Genomic DNA, 11,012 nt, shown 5'->3' on the forward strand with positions numbered 1-11,012 from the left:
GTCTGGACTTCCAGGAAGTCGTCTGGACTTCTAGGAAGTCGTCTGGATTTTTCTGAGCGATTTGGTAAGTTCTTATGTCTGATTTTTCTTCATTTGGTAACTTCTTGTTGTATAAAGTTCTTACTTTTTTCCCAAACTAAAACTCTCCAAACCCACTCTAATCTCTTTGACTTGAAAACACCAAACTTTATATGAATTTTTCAATTTTGTCTCATGTCTTTGTTACTAATCTATTTTTTTTTTGCAGGTTTTTAATTATTTGGTACTCATCTTCCACTAATTTAAAGGTAGATCTATTATTTTTAGATATGTATTTTTGTGTGTTCTGTAAAGGTAGATTTATATAATCTTCCACTCATTTTTTCTGTTTTTAAGCCATTTGAACGTTTTTGAATATGCAGGTTTTTCAGATCTGGATTTAATATGCAGGTTTTTCAGATCTGGAAAACTTCTGGGACGACTTACTTGTTAGTCGTCTGGAAGTCATCTGGAAGTCGTCTGGAAGTCGTCTGGACTTCCTAAAAGTCGTCTGGACTTCCTGTAAAGTCGTCTGGACTTCCTGTAAAGTCGTCTGGAAGTCGTCTGAACTTCCTAAAAGTCTTCTGGCAAAGTCGTCTGAACTTCCTGGAAGTCGTCTGGACTTCTTAGAAGTCGTCTGAACTTCTTAAAAGTTGTCTGGTCTTGTCTACTCAAGTGGAATCCAAGCTTGTCTTTGTAGATGAATGATCTATAATAGTTTTGTTTGTGATCTGTTTTATGAATTGCATGTATACTCTTTTAGTTGTGAATTTTTTGTAAAATCAGTAATAATGTTTTCCAAGATGTATTAAATGTGCTAACAATGTGTTTACACATTTACAAATCAATGAAATAATAGACTTCAGTAGCCTTTTTCTTATCTTTGGATCTCTCATATGCAATAATAAACTCCAATGGCCTTTTTCTCATCTTAATAAACAAGAATGTTGGTAAGAGATGGAAACAAACAATAGTAACTAGTCAAAGCATATCATATTTTTTATAAGTTTGCATTGAAAAACTTAGTCAAATTTAGTAAAACTAAGGGAGAGAACATATTTTGTAAATATGAGTTTTACATATCTTGAAGTTACTTATCACTCTTAAAAATACAAGTTATTCAAAAACTAACGTAGAAGACTTAAAAACTAGTGGAGAAGACGCGGACGACTTCAATCTAAGTTGTCTAGACGACTAAACTATATGTCGTCTGGTCAACGCAGAGGTTATTTTTGCAATTGACTTTGAAATCTGTTATTTCGGACGACTGAAAGTTAAGTCATCTACTATTGTTTGGTTAAAAAAAAAACTCCAAAAAAGCTAGACGACTTACATTTCAGTCGTCAGAGGTTAGTTTTGCATTTGACTGGATTATTTCAGAAGTTTGACTTTTTGGACGACTTACGTTTCAGTCGTCTAGTGAAAATTAAAATAATAATATTTTTTTAAAAGTAGACGACTTAAAGTTAAGTCGTCATAGGTTAGTTTTGCAATTGAAAAAAAAAACTTCAAGATTTAATTATATACAGACGACTTATAATTCAGTCGTCCACGAGACGACTGAAATGTAAGTCGTCCAGGATTTACGAGGTTTGACCAGAATCTCGGAAAAAAATCCTGGACGACTTACAATTAAGTCGTCTGGTGGACGACTGAATTATAAGTCGTCTGTGTATAATTAAATCTTAAAGTTTTTTTTTTCAATTGCAAAACTAACCTATGACTACTTAATTGTAAGTCGTTTACTTTAAAAAAAATATTATTATTTTAATTTTCGCCAGACGACTGAAATGTAAGTCGTCTGGGGAAGTCAAACTTCTGAAATTATCCAGTCAAATACAAAACTAACCTATGACGACTGAAATGTAAGTCGTCTAGGTTCTTTGGAATTTTTTTTGAAACCAAACAATAGTAGACGACTTAACTTTCAGTCGTCTCAGGTTACAGATTTCAAAGTCAATTGCAAAAATAACCTCTGCGTTGACCAGACGACTTCCAGGTAAGTCGTCTACAGCCAGACGACTGAAAGGTAAGTCGTCTACAGCCAGACGACTTCCCAAGTAAGTCGTCTGACGAACAGATCTGGAAAAAAACTCGATGTCATACCTTAAATTAGTGAGATAAGTTCCTTAGCATACATAAGGCTTCTCCAAGCACACAGAATCACAAACGGAAGTCACCCACCCATAATCGTTAGCTTCTATGACTCTATGAACCATAAAAATTTTAGAATCAAAATCTTGAGTTTTTTTAGCTCATTGTGGAGAGAAAGTGAGAGATATGTTGTGTTTAGGTCACAAGAATGGAAAAAGAAGAAGGGTAAATCGATTTTAGGAGCATTAAGAGCTTCAAATTGGTTGTTCATGGTGGTTGTGGTATTGATGACAATGGCAATCTTGTAATTACTTGAAGATGATGAGGGTGAGAGAGTAAAAATGTCATTTTCGAAAAAAAAAATAAAAAAAAATGGATGGCATTTTCGTAAATTATATGAACTTGTGGGGTGAATAGGGCAAAACCAATTTTCAAAAAAAAAGGAGGTTAGTTTTGTGTTTGACTTTAAGTTATAGGTCAATTTTGCAAAAATCCCAAAAAACAATCACTTTATTAACAAGTTAATGTTTAATACACTAGATTTTGATCCGCGCTTAAGAAGCGCGGGTATTTTTTTTGTGACCGTAAACTCAAATATTAAATGAATTTATATTTATTATTAGATATCTAAAATATTTAAAAGCTGTTCTATTATTATTATTTCGGTCCGGTATAATATTTTCATTGAGTTTTCATATCCGAATCAGACTTGTGGTCAAATCGTAAGATCTAGTAACTCGTTAATGTTTAATACATAATGAATCTCTATAGTCATGAAATTATCAATTTCAAAATAAATTACTGTTAGAAAAATAGTATTCCATCTGTTTAATAAAGAACTAGATATTAACCCGCACATCCGTGCGGACATATTTATATTTTTAATTAATATTTAAAATATAAAATATGTTATAAAGATATATATCTAATATCAATTTTATGTATATAATTTTTATTTTGAAATTTTATATTTGTTGAAATTTGTTTGATGATATTGTACAAATCATATTTTAATGAAGTATTTTTGTTTATTTATTTAAAATGCAACATCAATATTAATAACTCAATTTTAAACATTATTTTTATATGAATTAATTAAAAAAATTATTAGCTTCTTTTTTTATAAATTTTTATTCACAAATTTTTTTTATGTGAATAAATTAAATTATTTTTGTTATATTATAAAATATTATTTTAGTTTAATGTTTTTATTTTTACTAAAAATATCAACATAAAATGTTACAACCAATAAAATATTATTTATTTTGTTTTATATAAAAATTTAGTTTGATAATTTAAAAAAATTGGGCTATACTATTTAATTTCAAAATTAGTTACTGAAATATATAAAATATGGTCTATATTAAACATGATAAACAGTCAAATGATAATTACTTAATGACAATATATTTATGTTTTCTTAGAAATATTATTGTTTAGATGTATATTGTTTTTGTTAGAAAAATATCATATATGAGTAATTTTAGGATATTTAATTAAATTTTTAATGAATGGTCTAACATAGACTTGTGTATGGTAGATAAAAAAATAGTACTCTATTTTAATAGAGTACTAGATTTTCACCTGTGCTTGAAAAGCGCAGGTTTGTTTTTGTAATTAAATATATTTTAAACAAATTTCTATATAAGATAATGTATAAGTTTGAGCACATTTATCCAAAAACACAGACCAATCCGTACTAAACTGAAAAACCAAAATTGAACTGAATTGCATAAATAATAGAGCAAACCATATATCTATGACTGAAAAAATGAAACCAAACCGAAAACCAAATGAGTACCTGAATTTTCAAATAAAAATTATATATTTAAAAATATTAATTACATTCAATTTTAAATAACCAAATATCATAAAAGTTCTATTTATAAACCGGATAACCCGAAAACTTGAATTACCTGAATATTTTTATTTGGTTGATAAATAATTTAGTTAACCAAAAGTATAAATTATGTATATAATTATTTATTTAAAATATATATATAACTATGTTTAATATAACACATAGTATCAAAACTATTTTCAAAATAATATTATGTTTTAAAATAAGTAAATTTTGTTCTAAAACACAATTCTACTGCTAACCTATTTTAAAGTATCGATATAGTGTTAACACATAACTATGTGTTTTCAAAGTTTTTAGAAGTTATCACTAACCGATTTATAATTAGTTAGACTAAATATTTAACAGAACCAAAGATAAATAGCCATTTTCTGAAAATATAGCAGATGGAAAGATTGAACCGGGTTTATGTAGACCATAATCATATATATGAATTCGTATAAGAACTGGTTTGGTATTAAATAATACAACCAATTTGGAATATTAAGTTGTGACAAACATCTTTTAGTTTGTGAATGATAATGCTGAAGTGTTCATATATATAACATGGTTAATGAGATGAGTTTAGTTAATAAGGTTGGTATAAAATAATGGTTGATCTCTGTAAAAGATGTAAATTTTTTTACAGTCGATATTGTATTATGTTTATAGTCTCTAAAGATATTTACTATTAAATAAATCACAAGTAACCATTACAAATATAGGGTGGACATTATTTAATAATAACACAAAATAATTATGATGGAATAATGTGTATATAGTAAATGTATATGTAGAGAATTAGGTTAGTATCATTTTTTATGACTAATTTGTCTTTAGTGAAGAATAATGAAGTTAGTAGTATGAGAAATAATAGGAATTCTAGTTAAATGAAATGGTCCAACTATGACTTGTTATAAGTAGATTTTTATGACTCCTTCCCTTTTAATAGTATTGATATGTCATTTTAATACGTTTTCTTATTACATAGTAAGAAACCACAACTTAGTAAAAATATTTGTAACTTAACCACAACTTAGTAGATTACAACCACTACATTCGCATGGAGTGTTTTCTACGTAAGCACTCATATAAAGCGTGAAATGAAAGCAGGGAAGTACGAGACATCAGATCATTAGAGAAAAGATTATTTGTTCTCTATGAGCCAATGCTGGGAGTACTTAGTATTATGCGTTTTATAGACTTATGATATTCGACTTCTTTTGACTTCATTTTCGCTTATTATCATTGTGTTTGCATACTAAAGAGATCTTCCCTCGAATCATTATGTGAACCGATTCTCTCCACGATCATTGATTTATTTAATTGTTTTTATATAGAGAGCACCTTTGTGGGGGTTTAGCCGTTTAGGGTTGGTTAATATTAGCTGATACTGTATGGTTTGTTATGCATGATCAATTGATCATGCATATAGATTTATAGTATCAACGACAGAAAATCAGGTGGAAGTTCCCAACGGGTAAATTCAGCTTTCCAAATGTTGATAGATTAGATTTTCTTATGTCCAAAATAGTATTTTTAAAAAGAAAAAAACTGACAAGATATTTTAATCTGCATGTATTTGTATATTTTTATTTTCTATATAACTGGTAGCAGAAAAAGCTGAAAAACGAAAATTCAAGTATCAATTGAAACAATAGCTTATAAAACAAACTTCACATTTGAGCACATCCAAAGCCAAAGTGTTCGATAGATAATTTGATACGGTTAACCAACATGTTAACTAATTGATGTTATAAAAATAATGAATTTTTCTTGAATTATGTGAATTTGATTTTCTAATCAAACAATGAAACTGTGTACACAATAATAAATCATTCTCAAACCAAAACAGTGGCAAACTTCGCTAGTAGGTTTGTTTTAGGCCTTTCTCAGAGACTTGTAATTTAAAGATGTTACCTTCATAAGTTAAAAGGTTGGTCCCAGAAATGATGATGGCCTTTTCTAAATAATCCAGTTAGACAATAAGGACCCGTTTCTTCAAAATCTACGAACGTAATCGCTTACGTAATCAATAGGAACGAGTCAGACTGAAAAATAACTTAATAAGAAAGTATTGAATCCGTCAAAAACTGAGGGTACCGATCTTTTATTTCAATCACGTATCGATCAAGGAGCAAAGCTTATAACTTTGAAAATTCTGAAGGTACTAACATAGATGTTCATACTTCATAGTTTCACATCGAAGGTCAGGATGACAAAAATTTACAATAAAACGTTATGTACTAGCACTTTAAATTGTGTGACATTTTACACAACTATATGTAGTAGTTAAATCACAATACATACAATACATGCTCAACCACTACCCTACATGAAAGTCAAAATCTTAGCCAACAAGCATTTTGTTGGCATCATCGTTAGCAATAATTCATTTATCCTTCATTTAACCAAATCCTAAATTGCTATAAATAGCTGCTCACCACCATTTCTCAAAACACAGACACACACAAAGAAGAAAACCAAACCAAATTATTTGTTTCTAAGCGGGAAAGATGAACCAAGAAGAACAAGTACAGGTTTTGGGGTTATGGGGAAGTCCTTTCAGCAAAAGAGTAGAAATGGTCCTGAAACTTAAGGGCATACCGTATGAATACATCGAAGAAGATGTTTATGTTCAGAAGAGCCCTATGCTTCTCAAATTAAACCCTATACACAAGAAAGTCCCTGTCCTCGTCCACCAAGGCAAATCGATAGCTGAGTCTCTGGTGATTGTCGAATACATTGAAGATACTTGGAAGACAAGTTACCCTCTGTTGCCTCACGATCCTTATGAACGCTCTATGGCCCGTTTTTGGGCTAAGTATGTGGATGATAAGGTACACACATGTTGATATATATGAGATTTTATAGTGAAAACATTCATTTTTGTCCACTTAAACCGCAAATTGATCATAATCGAAGGCATTTTTCGAAAACATTTTTTTAAAAGCTGTTTATATAGCGTCTTATTAATTACCGTGTCTACCGCTTTTTTGAACATTGCATTTTTGTAATATCACATGTTATCAAAACACACATTTATCACTAAATATGCATGTTTGAAAAGCGTTAATTTGATACAATTTTGATTACATCACATAGCTTTTTTCTTAGGAGAGTGTTGTTAAATCTATTTACAAATTAGAGAATAGTTATGCAAAAAACTGATTGGATTTATCGTCTAGTTACAACTTACAAGCAAACACCAACATTGTTCTGTATGTTTTAGGTAATGTTAACATTGTGGAAGGCTTGTTGGGGACCTGAAAGCGAAAGAGAGAAGATGGTAGAAGAAGCCTATGACGGTTTGAAATACCTCGAAGAAGATCTTGGAGATAAACAGTTTTTCGGAGGAGAGACAATTGGTTTTGTTGATATAGCAGCTGATTTCATAGCATATTGGTTTGGAATTGCGCAAGAAGCTTCAGGTGTGATGATCATGACCGCAGAGAGGTTTCCAAAACTTCAACGTTGGTCGCAGAATTTCGTTCGGAATAATATTATTAAGGAAGTCTTGCCGCCTAAGGAGAAGCTCATGGCTCTTTTCAAAGCCCAATTTGGAAATAACGCATCCAATGAAGCGTAGTAAGACAAAGACTCTCTTACTTTATGAAAAGTATGTATGTTATATCTAGAAAAGTCTGCTGTTTGTTTGCACACAAAAAAAGCTGTTTGTATGTTGTTTTTGTTTTTATTACGTGTATTATTTGTTAAAACTTCTGTAACTTTCTATAATGGTTATAGTCTCTAGAAGGAACATTCAAACAAAATATGAAGTTGGACAATTTATTGAAAATTTAGTGGAAACGTGTTTAGCAGAAGTAAGTTTAGTAGAGCAAGAAGATTGTATTCACCCGGTTGGTGTTTCACCCAAAAGAAAAAAATTCACCCGGCTGGTAAGCATTACCCAAACATACACTCAAAAACACAAACATCAGAAATATACTCACCACTTCATGGGCTTATATTTGTCAAAAGGGTTTTCCTATTAAGAAGAGAAAAAGCTTTACAAATGACCCAGCCCAGCCCACAATTTTTATTAAAATCTAGAGGCCATTGTTAATATATTTTTAGGTCGTTACTCGTTAGTTATTTTTTTTCTTTAAATTAGCCTTTTTACATTATTGGAAAATTTTGTAAAAACAAGGATGGATAAACGAACAATATTAGTTTATTTATATAACTCTTATTTATGCCTGCAAAAATAGAGAGAAGGGAGCCAAGACATGGCCAATTGTCATGTAGAATTGGCATAGACGACTACCACCAATTTTATAGAAAATGAAAATAGTTCCAATCAATCTCAGCCTTCGTGATTCTTTAGTATATCTAACTTCCACCATCCTCAAAACTAGCATCCCATTATTGTGCTAACACATTTATAAAAACAAAATTATAATTATAAGCATATATAAGAAGCCTAAATAAACTAATTTACCCATGTTAGTCTTGAATCGATTCCCTCTAAAACTTAAATTATTACTAATTAGTCAGTTTGTGCTTAGATTCCAGTCCAGATAGTTTATATAGTGGATCGTTGGCGACCGGTTCACCTTCTGGCAATAGTCAAAAAATATTTACACTCGGATCATACAATGTAGTACGCTTTCGAGCTAATCCATTATATAACATTAAATGTGTTCTTCCAAGGCTGACCAGATAGCCAATAGAATTTATCCAAAAAAAAAACTAATTTGCTTCAATAATTTATCTCTTGTGTTTTACGCTTTAACGAATCTATCCAGCCTTTTCTTACTCGTGATCTCACAATACATTTATCAAAGACTAATTTGATTGTATCAGGTCTATTAGAAGACTAATTAGTTGACTCATTTTCCTCGTTCTCTTCTTGTTATTATTTTCTAATAGAAGACAAACTAAACTACTCGTCAAATATATTTTTTCCTACACCTCTTGCTACTTTTTATTGCATTTTTTTTTAATTATAAAAAGATATCTTGGTTCACAGAAGTAGTCCAAAATAATTACGTGTTGCTACGTGTCGTTCCCATGTTCCTGATGATGCCAAAATGTTAATTCTCCAGTGATGGGACCGGACCTTGGTGGTTTCACTATATTGGACTTTTGCCCTCGAGTTTTTCGTTTTGTTCATGTATTTAAAACTTAAAAACCATTGGTATTCTGTTCTCTGAAACTCCTTTTATTAACGAAGATCATGTCTCTCATGTCACGTGGAGATTTTATTATTTTAAATTTTCGAGGAGATTTTATTTGGCTTTGGTAGCTATGACTCTTAACAATTTGGATTTCCACTGAAGACGAGGCTGAAATGTTGCCATGTTGGTAGATCCAAATGAGAATTCATTTCGTAAGTATTTGGCTCCGTGAACAATTCACTAGTTACTTTTGGCAAAAAAACAATTCGCTAGTTACTATCATTCAATTTTGTATTTTTGAAAGCCTACCACTGGATATATCGGTGGACATATATACAAGGAATATCGAGTTTTTGACATGAATTTTCTGCTTTCGTTTTGAAAAGCATATAAAAGAAAAACTAGTTTCAGAAATTAAAAAAAAAATCAATTCTTCTGTCTATTTTTCTCTTTATTCATAACACAACCGTTATCTTTTAATTTTCATAGATAATTAATAAACAATTTAAATAAACCTAATCCTAAAACTCTGATTGTTGACACTCCCTCATGCAGTCTGAACAAAATTTTGGAGATTCTTCAAATCCTGAAGCATGTGACCATCGAATCAGATCCTTGCGTACATGGTTCCTTGAGTAAGATGAAGAGTTCACAATTAGATAAATCAGTTGGCACGGACCAACGTATTTCCACTTTTCCATTGATTAGGTTTATTCACCACTCTTGATATGAATGCGGGCTGGTTTAAGATATGGTAGTTACATTATGTGTTGTAATTGAGCTTAGCACTGGGTGTAGGCTGCCCCCAAAAAAAGGAAGATAAACGTAAAACTAGGCTAACTAGCGTTTTAGGTGTGCGTTTATTTTGTAGAAAGCCCTTTTGATAAGAAAACAGATGGAAACTTAAATTTTTCGAGTTCCAAACCAAAATGATTCATCCATTATTATTTATTACATTTTAATATTTTGCTCGTTAAACACGAGAAATATAATATGCTTTCAAATTATTTGAAAACAGATATGTTAAATAAAATAAAGGTAGAGAACCCATCGTCTATATTATTGATCTATCGTATAAAATATTCGTGTCTTATTGAAAGCAGGTGCACCCTTGGCCTTATTCCATGTGAACTAAATGGTTTTAAGGAAGGTTCATTATTTTTGGAGTAACAGGACGACTTATTCTAGTCAATGTCATATTTTAATATGTTGCTCGTTTGCCACGCGGAATATAATATGTTCCAAAATTTTAGTAATAACAATAATGCAACGGTAAATATGATTCCATGAATTAATTAAGCTTCAATAATAATCGATCTTACTAAACTTCTGCTACGTATTATTTGACAAGTACAAAGTGAAAACATCTTTAATTTGTAAACAGTTAAGATCATATGTCACTTACAATAGCTTATTATTACCATTTTAATTATTAACTGAACAAAAGCTATAATATGTTCCAAAATTTTAGAAATAATAATGCAGCGAGAAATACCATTCTAGGTATTAAGCTTTATAAATAATTTTATTAAGCTTCTGCTATATATTATTTGACAAGTATAAATGAAAATATCTTCAATTTGCAAACATTTAGATCATAAATCACCTACAATTAGTCTCTATTTTTCAATTTAATCATTACCCGAATAAAAGCCTTTGTTTAAAAAAAATATCACTGAACACCAGTTTTAAGTAGACCATGCAATGAATCATCCTGTATCCAATTACGCACTAATATTTTAGTGGGGAAAAAGAAGAAGATAGCAACTGGTTTAAGTCAATGACAATTAAGTATTCAGAGTTGGTCGAAAATATTATCTTGGTTGATAAAGTAGCTAATAGAAAAAATGATCCACGAGCCCTGGTGGTAGTTGGCATAGTAAACAAAACAAAATAAAAGTAGAGATCAATCAGTGAATGTAAATCGCTATATAAAGGAC

At 30.4% G+C, this 11,012-nt stretch overlaps 1 protein-coding gene across 1 annotated transcript; it reads left to right on the forward strand.

The window, feature by feature from the left end:
- Positions 1-6,384: 6,384 nt before the first annotated feature.
- LOC125586238 (glutathione S-transferase U8-like) lies at positions 6,385-7,780 on the forward strand. The gene is made up of 2 exons (XM_048756108.1): positions 6,385-6,792; positions 7,185-7,780. Exons 1-2 carry the CDS (start codon positions 6,469-6,471, stop codon positions 7,539-7,541), a joined length of 681 nt encoding a protein of 226 aa, XP_048612065.1. The 5' UTR covers positions 6,385-6,468; the 3' UTR covers positions 7,542-7,780.
- Positions 7,781-11,012: the final 3,232 nt, after the last annotated feature.

The sequence above is a fragment of the Brassica napus genome, chromosome A1 (assembly GCF_020379485.1).
Source record: "Brassica napus cultivar Da-Ae chromosome A1, Da-Ae, whole genome shotgun sequence".
In the NCBI taxonomy this organism is placed as follows: Eukaryota; Viridiplantae; Streptophyta; class Magnoliopsida; order Brassicales; family Brassicaceae; genus Brassica; species Brassica napus.